The 18,383-nt window shown below is 40.2% G+C and overlaps 1 protein-coding gene and 1 long non-coding RNA gene across 7 annotated transcripts in view; one reads left to right on the forward strand and one right to left on the reverse strand.

The window, feature by feature from the left end:
- KCNC1 (potassium voltage-gated channel subfamily C member 1) overlaps nucleotides 1-18,383 on the reverse strand; it is a 123,643-nt gene that overhangs the window by 19,299 nt on the left and 85,961 nt on the right. For 3 of the 6 annotated variants that reach the window (XM_062608859.1, XM_062608861.1, XM_062608860.1), the window contains exon 3: nucleotides 2,023-2,211. The exons of 2 other annotated variants lie outside the window; for them this stretch is intronic. In XM_062608859.1, coding sequence (XP_062464843.1) covers nucleotides 2,023-2,211 — 189 coding nt within the window. Of the gene's footprint in view, nucleotides 1-174; nucleotides 281-2,022; nucleotides 2,212-18,383 lie in introns of those variants that run through there. One more of the 6 variants, XM_062608862.1, reaches the window with a different exon arrangement.
- The window catches only part of LOC134158684 (uncharacterized), a 52,183-nt gene continuing 48,124 nt past the window's right edge, over nucleotides 14,325-18,383 (forward strand). Inside the window, exon 1 of the long non-coding RNA XR_009962868.1 lies at nucleotides 14,325-14,592. This is a non-coding gene — a long non-coding RNA (uncharacterized LOC134158684). The remainder of the gene's footprint in view (nucleotides 14,593-18,383) is intronic.

The following is an 18,383-nucleotide window of genomic DNA, read 5'->3' on the forward strand; positions in this document are numbered from 1 at the left end:
TTTAAAAGAAAAATGCAAAGTACAGCATTGGATCAATGACAGAATGGACTAAGAATGAGGTCAACATTGTAGCCAGTTCAATACCATCTGCATGCATGGACATGCCGAGAGTAGTATCGCTTGCAACATGACTCAGAAGGCCATTGAAGTACAGAACAAGTTTAAAAAAAAAAAAAAAATATATATATATATATATAACCATCCCCCCTCCCCAAAACAGCGTTTCTCAAGGATGGTCAGGCTACGTAATTGATCCTACAGGCAGCAACATGGTTGTACCCTAAAAAGAAAAAGAGTCAGTGGGAGAGATCTTCTGTCTGTCATACACTTGCACATACCTCTCCCTTCCACTTCATGCATTTTGACCTCAGGCAAAATTAAGGTTTCTGGTATCTTTGGGGGCAGGAGGGGGAAAAGGCAGCACAATCCATAGAATTTATTGTGTTGCTATAGAGATACTACTCCTTTGTTCACAGCACTTTAAAAGGAAAAGAAAAAAAAACAACAAACAAAATTGCATGCATTTTGTTTCCCTCCCTCCCTCCCCCCCTCCCTCCCCCCATTCTCTTTAAGACATGCACGTAAACAGCTCAGCAAGTGTACAGAGAGTTGCACGAACTATGGATGATTTTCTGTTGGAACAACAATTAAGATGCTCTCAACGTGTTTCAAACAGGCCAACAATATGCTGACATATATGACTCTTTAGCCAACCAGCCTCTGTTTCATTCAGTAACGAGAGGCGGTTGCAGTGCATCGTGAAAACCATACATTCCCCATCCGAAAGGATGTGCCATTTGGAGTGTTCCCCTGATCCACTGGAACCACCCGAACTCGCCCAGGCTGAATGAACGTGGCCAATGCTTATCCAATACAGAATCAAGTAAAACACTTTGCTACAAAGGTAAATTTTAGAGGATATACTTTCATATGAAAGTTCATATGTGGTCCAACTATATCTTTGTTGATGATAAACTTCAAAACTTATAAATACATACACTAACAGGCATTTACTATAACTATTGCCCATCATACAATGGCACGTGGTAATTCTATACTCCATACTCAGTGTATGGTTACAGCATACAATCTTTGCAGTTTTAAAATATTGACTATATCATATACTATATACAGTACACCAGTGATAAACACTGATTTGAACAGAGAAATTTCTTTTCCAATTTTCCCATTCCGTATCAACTTTGATGCATATATATGTAACTCTAATTTTGGTTGCATGGTTTCCTCACATTAAATTATTTGAACAAACCAGCCTATTTTAAGAAGGGAAATTTTCTTATTTGATTTGACTTCTATTACTAAATAGATTATTCTGACCATTAGCAAACTAAAATGCAGTTACTTCTGAGAGATCTGTAGCTGTCAGAAGCCTGAGAAACTAACTGGTAATGGTTTGTTTATGAAAGGAAAGTGATTTTAGATGGATTATTTTCCAATTGTAAGACACCTGTGCTAACAGATGTTCTCGTATGCTTCTCCTTCTCTGTTGAACTAAACAGCTGTGATATCCAAATAATTTGTTTTAGTGCTCTGTTAAGGTAGCCATATAATAGTTTCCTATTTCTTGAAGATGTTTTGCTTTTGTGGTTTTTTTTTTTCCGTCTGCCACCTCCAAGTCTGTGCTCCTTAGAATCTGGTAAGATCTGTGAGCTTTCCAAGTGGCAAACCTTCATTGTTATGAAATGTTAATTGGCCTCTCCTTGGAGGATGGTCTAATTTAAGGACATTGTAGAACATCCTCCGCTAAAGTTACTGCACCAGCTGGGGTGGAAGACTTGACTGCCTAGCATAGCTGCATTGGGGTAGTTACAGCTCCTCAGGCTTTTCTTTCTAAAAGAAATAGGTTAGAAACTCCAAATGCAGACATCAGGTGGTGGTTTCCAGCCCAAACGTGCATCTATACAGCAAGCGCACTATTGCGTGCTACAGCTACGGCTGACTTTTCTCTTATGTATTTAAAACGGTTGCTAACTACGTGGTTCCAGGACCCCAGCTACATACCCTTTCTTATTCCTCCATCAGGCGGGCAGGGATATTCCCCGGTTGATAAGAGGAAGCAGGGTCCATATCTCTCCCGAGTGCCAGAGCGGGTAAAGGGCAGGCCCTCATCAGGCGTAATAGCCTGGTCTATGTGGGGACAGTCTTCGTTTGCCAGCGCCGCCTTGGCCACCTCACCATTCAGTTTCGAATCTTCAAACATATAAGCAGAAGGCTATTGAAACACTATGTACTGTTTATTAGAGTTCCAGCTGCAAATTAAGGGTTTACAGCTAAAGAGTTCTACAGCAACACTATAAAAGGTAGCACATCTGTCCTAGACACTGCATTCATGTGCACTGCACCAAAATAAAATAAAGTCTGTTAAGTGGGAGGAGAAACAAAAGGTGATCACGTTAGGGGTAACAGCAGCCACCTGTACTTCCACATAGAGGGGCAGATTCAGAAACAGGCGTGCATTGGTTCCTAGTCCTGTGAGCAGAAGACTGCAGTTAGAAATCAGATTATGTTTTTGCATGACATCAGATGGCATATGAATGACCTGTTTGTCATGAAGCCTACTGTCGCTCAGAGCTTTGGAGAGGCAGTGGACTGTGAGTTGTGTTTCAGTATTTGAGTATATTCTGTTTGTGCTGGTTTATACCTGTGTCCAATATTACTGGGGGGAGAATTCCTGCTCTTCCCCTCCCCAAAGTTTACCCAGATTGTTTTATAGTGTTTCTGGTATCAGTCATGCAGAATGGATGTACACGTTTTAGACACACAGAGTACATTATGGATGGAAATACAACAGCAGAATGTGGATTTTTTTTAAAAGTAATCAATTTTCTGACATTCTCTTCTGAAACACATACAGCATTTGCAATGCCAGCACAGGACACTACACATAAAAAAAAAAACAACTCTACAGCAGGCCATGGATTTGGAAAATAGAGAGAGTAAGATTTACTCTCAGCTGTAAATAATGAAAAGAGGAGGCCAGATTTGCCCATTTTGCTCCACACATTCCCATGAGGATAGACTGAGAATAGTATGTTTTCTCTGTGTGACTTGTTTTACATTAATGAAACAAATTGAAGTGCTACTTACTGTACAATTTATTTTAGGGCTTCAAAGCGCAAATTAGTGTATTAAGAATATACTCCAAATATGGCACAGCTCAACATGAGTATTTTGGTTGAAGGGAGGAAAAGACAGTCAAAATGTGCTTTCTGAAGTTTCACAAATGCTGAGATACGTTAACTGAGTGGTATCGGCAGCATCCTACACCTCGGTTGCACAATGCTTATTACCTAGACATTGTAAGGCAGCGGGTGGTCCTGCGAGTCTTTAAGGAAGGACAAACTCAACAGATAGATAGACTTAATTTCAGTGCCTCTTCCAGATTCACTTACTTGCTTGTTCTGAATGCTACACAATACTGTAATGTATTTTTTCAATGGTTTTGAAGCTGAGTAATAATAAACAAGCCCAAAAGAAAAAAATACATTAGGTAGCGTTTGGAGGTATGATTCCGATCCTCTGGGTTCAGATGGACAACATAAATGAGTATTAGGCAAAAGCCTTTTCAAGTTATATTTGTTGCTTTGCACACAGACACGCGCACACAGATGTATATGACACATACTATGCATCTATCCATGCACCAGTAATTGCATTCTGTGCCTTTACTTATATTTTATTTAAAGGCCACTGGTTTGTCACAGAATGAACAGTCTTTTCTGCAGATCTCACCTCTGCCTCCTTTCTTCTCCCTGCAGAATTAGCCAATTATTTCCCCCAGAGAATGTTTTGTTTTGTGAGCAAGGGAATAATTAGGTCTCTCAATGCATTTTTAAAAATGACAAAAGCTATAGATGCATTTTAATACTTGTAGATATTCGTTTTGATAGGATTCTAAAGTTTTAAGGTTGCACTGACTTGCCGTTCCTTTCTGTTCACAATGCTCACTGCTATTTAATATCTCTCTTTGCACAAAAACCTGGCGTGGCTGCCATAGTAACCATGACATTGCAGGTACTGAGCTGCTGGTTTGAAAATCATTTAATTGTGTTTGGGGAGAGCTGCTGTCCTCATGGCGGTGAGCAAAGAACTGAGCTTCTTCATAAGCCTCTACTGCTACAAGATGATGGCTCTTAATACTGAAATGAAGGAGGCAGATGTGTCAGCAAAGCTCTGCACTGAAATCACTCAGGCTCCCACTGCTATGCCTGAGTCTGCATTTGCAAACTAAACTGTTAGTAATTGGGGAAGGGAGGACTGGTCCATTTCTGGATCTCAAAACACCTCTGAGCAGAGTGGTTGTGGGTCTGTCTGCTCACTGGTAACAGCCATTGGAAGCAGCTTGTAGGCTCTGTTGTGCTTGAATGACAAGAAAATTGACTTCCTTGGAATTATTTCCCTAAATTGCAGTTTGAGCTTGAACTTGCATTTGCCGCTTCCTCAGGGTCCTATAGCACTGATGAATTTTTCTCCATTGAGAAATATTTCTGTGAATATTTCTTTGTTTTGTTGTTGAAAACCCACAACCTTGTTATTTCTATTCAATAGGAAGAGAACAGAATCCCTGGAAATGTGGACAAATCACTGAACTGTCCTACTGATGTCCCTTAGTCCACAATAACAATTTTGCTAAATATTTAGGAAGCAGAGAAATTACCAGCACAGAAGACTGCATCTATTGCTGGTGTATATAAGTAAATGTTGAGTAGTTGTATTCCAAACCATTGTGTGCAGCACCTAATTCTGCAAAGGTAGGACTTGGCAATCAGATGTTGTTTACTATGTGATTAGTTTGGTATGGGTATAAAGAAACATCACTGATGTCATCAGCCCGTAGTTTGAAGTTCCAGTTGTTCACATTATCACATCTACATTCTGAACAATTTTAAAATGAAGTATAAAGATGGAATGAAATGACGTTATTTTAGGTTGGTTTCTCAAGTTTCTATATGTATGTTTTTCCAAGATTGACTTTGTGTTTGAAACAACTTCAGATAAAGCAAACTACTGAAACCACCAGTGTCTGCTGAGCAGATGACTACTTCTAGGTGCTAGAACTTCTAAGGCTTGATTCTGGCCTATCAAATTCAGGTGAGTCTTCCCATCCCTGCTAGAAGAATCTGAATTAGGCTTGTGCAGCATTTTTTGTTCTTTAGATTCTGTTTCATGAAGAAAAGTCAATGTTATCATCTCTGTTTTACAGATGGGTAAAATTACCGTGTAGTGAAGTGACTTGCCCACTGCTGCATAAGAAGTTATTTACAACAAAATCTTCTGACTCCCAGCTTGGGCATCTTATTTACATAATTGTCCTCTCTGTGAATACCTAGTTAACTGCACCAGCTTTAAACATTCTCCTGCAGAGAAATGGCTGAGAGGCTGAAGAAAGTATTCAGCAGATCTCCCAGGTGAGTAGTTTGTTTCACAACTATCTCATTTGTGTGGTTTGCACTTTCTTCTTTCCTGTCTCATCTATCTCCATTTGCAGAAAAGTGCTATTAAGATGCTGTGGGCTTTCCAAAGCAAAGACTAAATTTCAAAGTGGGGGGACGGTTTCTGAAAAGAAAAAACAACGCCAACCAAGAAAACAAACTGACTTAGGAGAACTGCTGGATTTTGAATTAGTATATTCTGCTTATTGTGGACAAGCACAGTAGAGACTGCCTATGTACTTGCTCCATGTTTCATTTCTTTTGTCATAGCAAATGATTACACACTGTGATAGTGACTTTACTGGTGCTGCTGGTTTCGACTATAAGCTAGAATCTGACACTGACTCTCCACCTGTTTGAACTGCATCTTATGTTCAGAGTGTCGGTGGCCATAATTGTATGATATTTTCATTGACCATAATCTATTGTTGGAAATGTACAAAAGTGATTACGACATGGGGAAAGATACCCCAGTCCTCTTCCTTTAAGCAAACACTGCCATTTTCCAACAGCTGCCCAGAAACAAGTTCCTGGTCTACCCTTCTTACTCAGATGTTTTCAGAAACTGTGTGTGGGCCAGGGATGGTCCCAGCTCATACTGCTTCCTCTTGGGGTTGTAGCTGACCCCCTTCCTTTGTCTCCTATGAGTCTATAGAGCTGTGAAGGGGTCAATCCAAAGACTGGATGAGTTGAAAGACACTCTTAGGGTGTAACATCTTTAGTCCTTACTGGATTGGAAATCCAATGAATTTTCCAGTCCTTATAGGAACTTCTGTAGGTTGTCACCACTTTGACTGAAACAGGGATGAGAGAAATTCCACAATTCATAGCATGGTATCCATGTATATTTATCATATTTGTCACTTGACGTGTGAGTCAGTATCTGGCTATGTGAACCATGCCAGATTCTTTGACATTGTGCTGAAGAAAACGGGTTCTTCTCAGCCCTAGATCAGAACCACAGCAATTAAAGAGACATAGTGCTCTTTCCTTTGGGCACATTATATGTCTCACTGATCACTGGCAGTCTCTTCCAGAAGAACACAGACTGTTTAAGAGAGACAAGGACCTAGCTTGAGTATCCACAGCTTGAATAGCCATTTGCCATTCCACAAAGACTTGGCTGACTTCAGGGTTCTGCAGCCCTTACCAGGGAAGGAGTTGACAAGCAGGAAGGAGGTAAGAGCAGCTGAGTGCAAAACAGGAGCAGGCTGAGAAAGTAAGTTGCTTGAAAGATGAAGAACTTTTTCTGGAGAGACCTTGTCTGACTAAAGTTACATTCCACACCACCAATGCCATATACACCTACAAATCAATCTGCAGTCTGGATCTCAACCGTGTTTTACAGCCTTGATCTCTGGTTGTCATTATTGCGATCTATGGATAGTCACTCCTGACCAATTGATAGTGTCCTTTGGTTCTCATTTAGAACTTAAGGGTCATTTTCATTTGTTCATTTTAAATCCTTGTTGCTAACCCTAACATGTACTGTAGTTGTCTAAAGTATCTCATGAAGAAGGATCTCCATGAGGTCCCTCAAAAGAGAGCTTTAATCCAACTGAATCCTTGAAGAAAGTAATGATACATTGTCCATTGAGTGAGATAATAGCTCTTCGATTTTTCAGTCCTCTCACACTTTCCTAATGATGTAAAAGGGCTGTTAACATTTCAGACATTAGTTGTGTCCTACTGTGCTGGCAATGGGAAACTATTTTGGTATAATGGTTTTCCCTGGCTCTTAGGCCGGTGTCAATGGTACACGAATAGAGGTGGCATGGCCAAGGTGAGGGTAGAGAACTGCTGTGTTCTAGCTTTAATAAGCCACAAGCCTATTAGCTGCAAGTAAAGCAGCTGTGAGGCTGCTGTAGTTGCTGCTGGAGGACAGAATTTTCCAGCTGTGTTCTAGAGAAGATGCAAAGGTTTCACATTCCTTTTTGCATAATATTTTTGCAGCATCACTTTTGCCTGATACTTCTTGTGCTAAGCAAATTTTTATGAAGTTAAGAGTATGAATCCAAGCATTCAAAGACATTGATGTGTGGAGGGGTTAAAAGCTGCTCAGCATCTGAAAATACCCTTTGACTTTATATCCCTAGATTTTATTTCCCTAGTGAGCCGACTAGGGAAGGTGCCCCACTGGACCTGCTTGTGAACAGAGAATGACTTGTGGATGATATGATGGTTGGAGGCCATCTTGGGCATGGTGATCACAAAATTGCAGAGTTTTTGATTCTTGGAGAAGTAAGGAGGGGAGTCAGCAGAACTGGTTCCTTGGACTCCCTTGGAGGGCAGAGTTTGACCTGTTTAGAAGCCTGGTTGACAGAGTCCCTTGGAAGGCAGTCCTGAAAGACAGAGGAGTACAGGAAGGCTGGATATTCTTCAAGAGAGACATCTTAAAGGTGCAGGAGCAGGCCATCCCCACATGCCAAAAGATGGGCTAGTGGCAAAGACGTGGCATGGCTAAACAGTGAGCTTTGACTGGAACTCAAGAAAGAAAAGGCAAGTTTATGACCTTCAGAAAAAGGGGCAGGCAGCTCAGAAAGACTACAAGGATGTTGTGAGGTTATGTAGGGGGGGAAATGAGAAGGGCCAAAGCCCAACTAGAACTTCATCTGGCTACTACTGCAAAACACAATTAAAAATGTTTCTATAGATACATTATCAACAAGGAGAAACTATTGTTTATTGGATGTGGGGAGAAACATAGTGACAAAGGATGAGGAAAAGGCTGAGGTAATTAATGACTTCTTTGCCTCAGTATTTAATAGTAAGACCAGTTGTTCTCAGGTCCTGCTCCCCTGAGCTAGAGAGATGTGGGGTGCAGAATGAAGCCCCCATAATCCAAGGGGAAATGGTTAGTGACCTGCTACACCACTTAGACACACACAAGTCTGTGGGGCTGGATGGGATCCACCCAAGGGTACTGAGGGGGCTGGCAGAAGTGCTCACTGCCTATCTTCCTATCATGAATCAGGAGTCCTGGCTAACTGTGGAGGTCCCAGTCAACTGGAAGGTAGCAGATGTGATGCTCATCTACAAGAAGGGCTGCAAGGAGGACCCAGGCAACTACAGGCCTGTCAGCCTGACCTCAGTGCCAGGGAAGGTTATGAAGCAGATAAGTGCCATCACAAGGCATGAACAGGACAACCAGGTGATCAGACCCAGTCAGCATGGGTTCATGGAGGGCAGGTCCTGCTTGACCAATGTGACCTCCCTCTATGATTAGGTGATCTGCCTGGTTGATGAGGGAAAGACTGTAGACATTGTCTATTTGGACTTCAGTAAAGCATCTGACCCTGTCTCCCACAGCATTTACCTGGAGAAACTGACTGCTTATGTCTTGGATGGGCATACTGTTCACTGAATAAAACACTGGCTGGATGGCCAAGCCCCAAGAGTGGTGGTGAATAGAGTTAAATCCAGTTAGTGGCCAGTCACAAGTGGTGTTCCCCAGGACTGGGGCCAGTTTTGCTTAATATCTTTATCAATGATCTGGATGAGGGCATCAAGTGCATCCTCAAGTTTGCAGACAGCACTGAGCTGGTTCAAAGCATTGATCTCTTTGAGGATAAGAAGGCTCTACAGAGAAATCTGGGTAGGCTGGATTACTGGGCCAAGCATGAGGTTCAGCAGTGCTCAGTGCTGGGTCCTGCACTTGGGTCACAACACCACAACTTGGGTCACAACACTACAGGCTTGGGAATGAGTGGCTGGAAAGCTGTACAGCAGAAAAGGACTTGGGGGTATTGAGTGATAGTCAGCTGAACATGAGCCATCTTGTGTCTAGGTGGCCAAGAAGGCCAAGAGGATCATGGCTTGTATCAGAAATACCATAGCCAGCAGGGCCAGGCCATCCCCCTGTATTCAGTACTGGTAAGGATGCACCTTGAGTACTGTGTTCAGTTTTGGTCCCATCACTACAAGAAAGACATTTTGATGCTGGGGCATGTCCAAAGAAGGGCAACAAAGCTGATGAAGGGTTTAAAGCACCAGTCTTATGAGCAGTGGCTGAAACCTGGAGAAAAGGAGGCAGAGGGGAGACGTTATTGCTCTCTACAATTAAGTGAAAGGAGGTTGTAATGAGGTCGGTGTTGGTCTCTTTTTTCTGAAGTAACAAGTGACTGGACAACAGGAAGCATCCTCAAGTTGCACCAGGGAAGGTTTAGATTGGTTATTAGGTAAAAATATCTTCACTGAAAGGGTTGTCAAGCATTGGAACAGCCTGCCCAGGGAAGTGGTTGAGTCACCATCCCTGGAGGTATTTAAAAGCCATAGAGACGTGGTGCTTATGGACATGGTTTAGTGGTGGACCTGGCAGTGCTAGGTTAACATTTGGACTCAATGATCTTAAAGTTCTTTTCCAGCCTAATGGTTCTATAATCTATGATTTCTCTTGGAGATATTGCATGGAAAGCAATTATTTACAGTTCAATTCCCTACTCTCTGGAGTCTCTTAAATTCAAATTTTACTCCTGTTAGCAAGTTATTTCTGTTTTAGTTGCCTGGATAATATTTACTGTCCATTAATATTCATTGCCCACTCATCAATTCCGTAAGTGGAATATTGGACTGCGTCTAAACTCTGCTGTGCTTCTTCACTGATTAAGGGAGTGTTAGAGCATAATAGTGAATCAGGAACTAAAGGAACTTCACGCTGAGAAAAATGCACTTTTCTTGAGTTGATACCTGGCTATAGTGATTCCTGAGTTAACACAGAATTTACTGGCAATTAAGAATAAGATTAGTAGCAATGAGCTTTATTCTGTCCCTCTTAAAAAAAAATAACAGAAATGTCTGTCAGCTATTTTTTATCATTCTATAAAGTAGTGTTTGGGGGTGATTGGGGAATATTGTAAACAAAATACTTTGCCTAGGACCTGATTCAGCAAAATAATAATTAAGCTTCTGTGCCAGACCATCTTCACCTACAGAAATCAATTTTTATGGGTTCCAGAGCCTCATGCAGGATTAAGAAATGTGAATCCCATGGGTAGGGGCTCATTTTTGTTGTTGTTACATATGGTCCTTAGAGTGAAAGGGATATAACTATATTAAATTAGAAAAAGAATTATGTAAAAAATATATTAAACCACAGACAAATGATGATGAAATGATGAAATTACAGCTTGGAGAGTATGGAAGGAACTATAGCATAGAGAAGAACAGCATAGAAAATATGAGTTTAAACCTTTGAATATGAGTAATGATGCGTCAACACTGGTATCACTGGTTTTCACAATGGCAGTGAAAAAAATCCTAAATTGTAGGTTTGGGAATTTTTTCTGCTGGAGAGTAATGAAAATTAATTTTTCCCATGCAGACTATCTGGAAAAAAAAAAATATTAAAAAATGGTAATTTAACTAAGTAGTTCTGTTGTCATACCACGTACTTACTCTTCGCATTAATACCTTACATCAGGTTTTGTGTCACAATCTCAGTGAAGTTACCTATAGTCTGTGACATTCCTTGTTCGTTTACATTAAAGAACTGTATTGTAATCTCCTCGGCTGCCCAACATGGAGCTCAGGTTGATGGGAATTGGAGAAAAACTTCACAGAATAAAATGTAACAGTCTGTAACATACACAAGTTGCAAGCAACACACAGTAATAACAAGTAAATGTTAACAAACAGAGTGAAAGAGAGAAAAAGAGAAAATGTGAAGAACATGTAAAAGTATTAAGATTCCTATATTACAACTCAGTTTTAGTTACCCCAATATTCTAAGGCCATTACAATAAAAATTTTATTAGTTCTAGGTATCTTTATTAAAGTTTCCTGATTTTTATATTACTGCATATTTTGAAAGTTGCTATGAAGCTCTTCTGAATAGATACCACACTGATGGACTTTACACTGGCACGAGAGCATAATTTAGTATGCTACATGAATCCGCAGAATCCTTCCGACCCAACCTACCTCTTCAACATTTACTCACCACCAAGTTGGTCCTCCAGTAAGCCGTATCCCCCAGAAAAGGCACTCCAGTGATGGTGGTGACCGCCTCTCCCAGTACTAACTGGCCAACATAGTAACGTCACTCCCAGAGAATATCACCTTTGACAGGTACTACCTCTTGAAGTGAGGTGACAGTATGTTGGTTGTCTACCTATTGGTACTACTAGAGGAAATACAGGAGCTCTAGCTAAGCAGATCCATTACATCTTGCTATTACAGGCATTATTGGATATGTGCTTAATGCAGTGTTGAGAACTGCTGCTCCTGGAAGTGTTGCGTTGCAAAGAGCTCTGGAAGATCCTTCCTAGTTTTACCCTGACACTTCTGGGGTTTCACTTATACCCATCCTGGACTTCTGAGAGTCTTACTAATACCATATTCTGTAGAGTGCTGTGAGTTGTTGACAGGTCAGGTAGAAATTGCAGGAGAATGCAGTCAGGTGAGTCATGCTAGAGTCTTAAATTATCGCTTTGACTGAGGAATACAGTATGATGATCTGTACAGTATGTAAGGTGTCTGAGACATGGAGCATGGATGAATACAAGGAACAGTGACAGCGGGAATGGTAAATTGCTTGTTATTGCTGCTTTGTGCTTATAAACAGACAAGCAAGTAACTAAAAGGCTCGGAGAAAATTTCCAGCAAGTACAGAGTAAGAGGGATATAAGCAAGTAGACTGGGCACAGAACTTGGACCTCACACTCTAGACTGTTTTGTCCCTGGCCTTTTGTAGTAATGGGTAAGTGATTCCATCTTTCTAGCTCTACTGCAGTAGAGATGTACTTCTTGCACAGAGGTGCCTTTTGTTGTATTCTGTCCTGCAAACACCAGTCTATTCAGGCCAGCAGAAGGGAGAGGTTGCCAAGAGTACCTCTTTGTATCCCAGGAATGAATTCTGGACTGGATGGCATGGGAGCTGCAGTGGCAGGCGTGTGTGTGAGAAAGAGGATTTACCATAATTACATCTGCCTTGTGCTGGAGAATTGGCACAGGTTGGCCTTCTTTGGCTTGCGTGGTTGTATCTGTGTTTTCCCATCATTAAAAGTACCTTGTGCTCATTAAGTTATTAAGGCATGGAAAGTCATAAGATTTATTATTTAGCTTTGCATTTGTTTTTCAGCTTAGTAAGTCCTGCCCCTGCACACACTCATCCCTGGCTACAGCCAGACCACAGGAGGCTGTGTGGAGAGATTTTTTTTTCACAATTTTTCTTTAATGTCTCACATGGTGCTAGGAAGAAGTGGGAGCCCAAAGCACTGTGCTTGAATTCATAGCTCCTCCCTTTTGTTTTCAAATGACTTGGTATAGAGGATGTTATTTTTTAATCAAATTCTAAAGTAAACAAGCATTGTAGTACAAATGACACCCACCAGTAGTATCCCTACAGGAAATGACAGATGAATAATTGTACAATGAAGTGTTACATTATATTAATTATAAATTATGCTTTGTGTGTTATCCACAGCTATGAGATTGCAGAAATGCCACATGGGACAGAGGAAAAGAAACAGATCCAAATTGCTTTCACCTACCCGTAGGCACTTAACTGAGGATCTTAAGTTAGAGGTGCAGTCACCTGAGATTACTTATGGAGAAAGCAACCTGCAGAAGGCAGTTCATATCACAATTACTCTCTGAGGCTGCCTGATACTTATTCCAATATAAGGGGACCTCAGGCAAATGCATCTTAAGTTAGATGAGAAGAACTGAGCAGTATTCCTTTTATTTTGAGCTGTTACAATTTCTATTAGATCCATAAGACTCCATCTTCAGTGACATGATGCAAACATTACCTCATTTGCTATTTTGGAGAGATGAATTTGGGGCATTTAAAGGCTAGGAAGGCTAAATATAGGCAGCAAAGAAAAAACATCTTCCTATTACTTTTTCCACTGCCTTTTTAGTATTTATGTCAAACACATTTAAACTTCAAAGACCTTTGAGCTGAAATAGACCTAAACTCTTGGCAATTACATTGCTATCTACTGTCCATCTTACAGAAAGGGCCAAAGGTTTTATGACACTAAAATCAGATGAGATTTTTTTTTTTCCTAATGTTCAAAGGCATTTGATCGAGAATTTGCTTCCCTGTGGATTGAAGGACCACCACAGTGACTAAATACCTGTCTTTAACAATGCTTTGCTATCCATAAAAGCCACTGAAGTTCACACAGTACAGTGAAATGTTAGGCAGCATAATTGGCCTGTGACAAGAACTGCCAATAGCCCCCCACTCCCACTGAGCTTTGGCACTACAATTACAGTGCTCAGCACACTTCTGACGTTAGAACCAGTGTGTTGCACAAGGAGTACAGGTTATTTAGTTTATGGTGACAGAAGGGATGAAAAATGAAACCCTGAGAAAAGAGCAGCTCCTTCAGAAAGCATGACTGATAAAACCGAAATGGGTAATTCCATGTTATTTCTTTGAAAGGCGATCAGCTCTCTCTCAGGAAATTGCATTGAAATAATAGGTTCCTAATGTCACAGCTTATGCCAGTTAATTTGACCATGAGAACATGAGTCACTATAACTATGTAGTTTCCCTCTGTCAGTGACAGACTTGGATTGCTTGAACTATTTCAGACATAGGGATAGCCAAGGAGTGGGTTATGGAAAACAGTCATTTGAGCAGGTAAGTAACACAACCACAGAAGTTCTTCTGAAGCTAAAGACTGTATTAGCAATGACAGGTATTTTCCCTCTCCTCTTAGATGCCTGAATTCTAGTTATATTTCTTCCATATTTTACAGCTATGCAATAAACAGAATTTTGTCATCAGTACACTGTGAAAAAGGGTGCGCAATATATTTCTATAAGATACAATATCCTTGGAGTTTAGCTTAAGTGAACCTGCATGCAGACAGGATCAGAGAGGTGAGGAATTCTTTTCTTGGCCATATTAAAGTCAATATAAACACTGTGTGTGTTAGTGTTGTAAATAGATACACAAAAACAATAAAAGGTTGGGGTAGATCACTGAATAAACCCAAATTAACATCAGCTGTGCTTACAATATATGGATCCATTCTCTCTGGCACCAGACAGTACTGTAGACATCAAATGAAGTTATGAATTCCAATCATATTCTAAATTTCTTTCACCGTGTTGGAAAATTACATTCACCAGTTTATCCTATGGCAACTTTAAGATGTAACCATGCAGTCAACCTCTCCTTAAGGTAAGCACATAGAGAGGGACTGAAGAGCTGAGTAACACTTTCAAAACAAAACTGAGAACTTTCAAGATTTGTTTTGCATGTTTTGAAGTTTTGTTATAAATTATAATTTTCATATAAATTGTACCTTAAAGTATTTTACTATATGCACTGAGATAAATTATGTATGCCTGTAGGACACTGTGTGATTTGGGACAGAAATAAGCTGAATTTAAGTGGTTGAAACTGGCTTTTTCTGGTTTGCTTCTATTTGAAGCAATTTTTGCTTTGCCTTTTTTCCTATTTTGCTTCGGTTACAATACTGACTGAAATACTCAGAAGCCTGTACATAGGCTGCAGCACAGCAGACTATGGTTGACTGATGTTTGTTTAGTTACGATGAACTAATGGCTTTGCTGTAGATCTTTCAAGTGATCTTGCTCAATTAAGTTAATCCCCCTATCAAATGAAAATACTAGAGATTACTTTCATTTTTCTCTTTGCTGTCTACTTAGCCTGTCGAATATCTGATTGCAATATAGTGGTTATCACATAGTCAGTGATGGCAAAATGAAGCCTTAATTTTGAATGGGGCCTGCAAACAGCACTGCTACAACATGCTGTGTGTATTTTGAGTGAGGGGACACCTTGTCATCTATAGTCTGAGATATCCTTGGGTCAAGGAGTTTTAGTTAAATTGGTCAGGTAGGGTCTGCTCCTTTGTATCAAGCCCTGTTTGTCCAGGCAGTAGCTAAGCAGTATCTTGAAAATTCACAGGTATCAGAAGCTACCACAAAGAAGACTTTTTGTATAGAGAAATCTCTGCTTTCTTAATGCTGCTGGTGAAGGCCTGCCTTGCAGCTGTAGCTCTGCCATACTGTACTCTGAAGTGCCTTTCCTCCCCTTCTGCAGCTTTCCCAGCTACCCATTGAAAGGACCAGATGGGATGGAGAGCAGAAGGGGCTGCTGCAGAAAGGGGAGGCATGGTAGGGTTAAATTCTGACATTCTTCCTATCAGATTAAAATCAAGTGCTGTTATTTAAAGATACCCTCCTGCCAGGTGTAGATTAGTCCCGGACTGAGCTGCTGAGAGTGTTGGGGACAATTTAAAAATTTAATTCAATCCTACCAGAATTTAAATTCAGACCATCTTTGCTTTGCCTATAGATGACCATAATAGCATCATTAGCAGCAGCTGTGCAGCCTGTAGGCAAAGTTCTGCTGTTTGCATGTCTGTGCCAGGAAAATGCTCCTTAGCCGGAGTGGAGGCACCGGGCTGTGACTGTGCAGAGCTCTCTGTGTGTATGGACCCCTTGGCCCTGTGTGTATGGACCAAGAACAGCTGTGAGCTGCTGGCTTGGTGCATGAGAGGGCTATAGGGGGATAGTCATATGTGAAACTATTTCACAATCATAACTGTTTTGTGAAGCATTTAATCATTCTACCACACATGATATATGGAATTAATAACGTCATGTGATGTCCTTTACACCTGAGCAGCTAAGCAGGCTTTTTTTTGGAATAATGCATTAAATACACATCATGTGATCTTGTATCACCTGGATGCTGTCACACTGAAGCTTTACCGTTAAAATTTACAAGATACATCTTGGAAAACACAGGCATTATTTTAGAAACATTAGGCACCCGTTCTGTGTTCCTAGTACAGTGTTAACTGGATGTTTACAGTTAGGTGCTGTTAACCAATCCAGATATTTTACAGTATGGGAAACACTTACTATTTGAAACTCTCTGTTTTCCTATAATGTGCAGATTATAATTTCAGGAACAAGTCAGTGCCTACCAATTCTTCGTATTAGATAAGTGAACCTCAACATCCAAGGCAATGCAGATCTTGTTTTTACAGTGTGGTATGATCTTATGTATTAGTTTTACTTTTACTTTGCACACATATAGATCTTTCACTATTAGGAAGCAAAGAGATACAGGCACTATTTTTTGCTGCTAGTGATGCATAATAATTATGAGAAACTGAACTCCAGCAACAGTGTTACCAAGTCCATTTTGTTAGCTGAAGTATAAGTGTGCTTTGTTACTTCTTAAAATATATATGCTTGTATACTTATATAAAAATAATCTCTCTTAATTATTGCAGAAATAGATAAGTTGCTGTTACTATCAATACTTCATGGATATTGTGGTAACAGCTGATTTTAGAGCACTGGTGGTGGCAAAACAGTTCCACATTGAACCAAAATTACACGTATTCTCAGGATACCAGTGTGGAATTGCACTGAACTCGTAGAGTTCTTAGTCCTCTTAGTTCCCAGAGAGGACCAGGGTAGGTAATGGAAGCAACTTTGTAAAGTAAGGGATTTCTGAGAAGAAAGTCACTCTGTAGCTAACTGTTAAAGTACTCAAGATTCTGGCATCTCTTGCCTGTTACATTTGGGTAGTTGGCATATTGCTCATAGTAGGGGACAAACAGTAGTGTTTGTGCCCTCTTTCCCTCTTGACATGTGATGCCATAATGACATCTACTCGTGAGAACATTTGCTGCTTGGACATGAGTTGTGATAAGCATTTGCAACCTGAGGGGGATGGATGGTAAAACCATACGCTTGTGCACCAAAGATACAATAGGAAAGAGACAGTCTATTCTCACTTACGAATTGTAATTGGCCTGTTGCAATGGAATAGCCTTTAACAAAAAATAATAAAGCTATTTACCTTCTGAATGGATTTTACATAGTTGCACAAAAGGGAAAAGAAATAAGGACAGAGAAAAGAATAGAAAAGAAGAGAAGGGTTCCCACCAGCTCTTCCCCTCCATAATTAGCATTGGCATTGGTGAAGTCACACACAAAGGAAAGTCTCACTTTCTTTGTGCATCTCACAATGACATTAACATGCATGGCAATGAGATGACAAGAGAATACCTCACTCACAATGAGTAACAAATTACAACTTTTTTCAAAGTAAAAAAATGGTAACACAAGACCATCATAGGTATATGCTAGCTCTTTCAAAACATGTCATTTTTACTAGATGTCAATTAAAATCACTTGACTGGTGATCTGTTCGATCTTATACAAGAGGGGGATATTCTGAATAAGCTGAAGAATGTCTACTATGCAACTTGACTGGAACATCTGCCAAAAATTAAGTGGGCTTTGTTTTCAACATGGTTATCTACTTGAAATTACTCCATAGAATAAATAGTTGTATTCCATGGGTAGAGGTAGATTATGGGGTTTAAATAATCAAAATGGAGCCCCGTAATTTCATGTGCTGTAGGAGGATTCTCATAAAACTGAGATATTCCCATAATTAACCACTAGCCATGGGATATTATAATATATTCCATGGTGACTAGTATTTTTTCCATTTCTCTGCCCCCCTCCCAGTAGAATTAGTATGATTAATTTTGCTCTGGTTTCACCTATTGCTAACACGAATCAATGTAATTAAAACCAAGAATACCATATTATGAGGCACTGTTTAGGCCAGACTGGCCAGTAATGACCAGTCAGACCTTTTCCAGTAGACCTTTGCTGCTAGAAGGAGCAGTTGTGTGCTAAAAGGTTGAAGGAGCTGTAACTCACCAACCCACACTTGCAAAAGGAGCATGTTTTAGAAAATGTGGCTCAAAGCTTTTCATAGTTCAAAACGCTAAATTCTAGTGGAATATTATAGAATAGATTGATTTGCATGCCATGGAATAAACATCCTTACATCTCGTCTTGCCTCAGAATGAGTCATTTTGCATTAGTGTCAAGAATTTGAGCTGTTGTTCTACTTTGCAGTTAATCATCAGAAAGAGACGGGATTGTCTCATGAATATGCATGATGGT

The sequence above is a fragment of the Pezoporus occidentalis genome, unplaced genomic scaffold, assembly GCF_034315485.1.
Source record: "Pezoporus occidentalis ecotype Australia unplaced genomic scaffold, CSIRO_AGI_Poc_V1 ctg131, whole genome shotgun sequence".
NCBI classification, from domain to species: domain Eukaryota; kingdom Metazoa; phylum Chordata; class Aves; order Psittaciformes; family Psittacidae; genus Pezoporus; species Pezoporus occidentalis.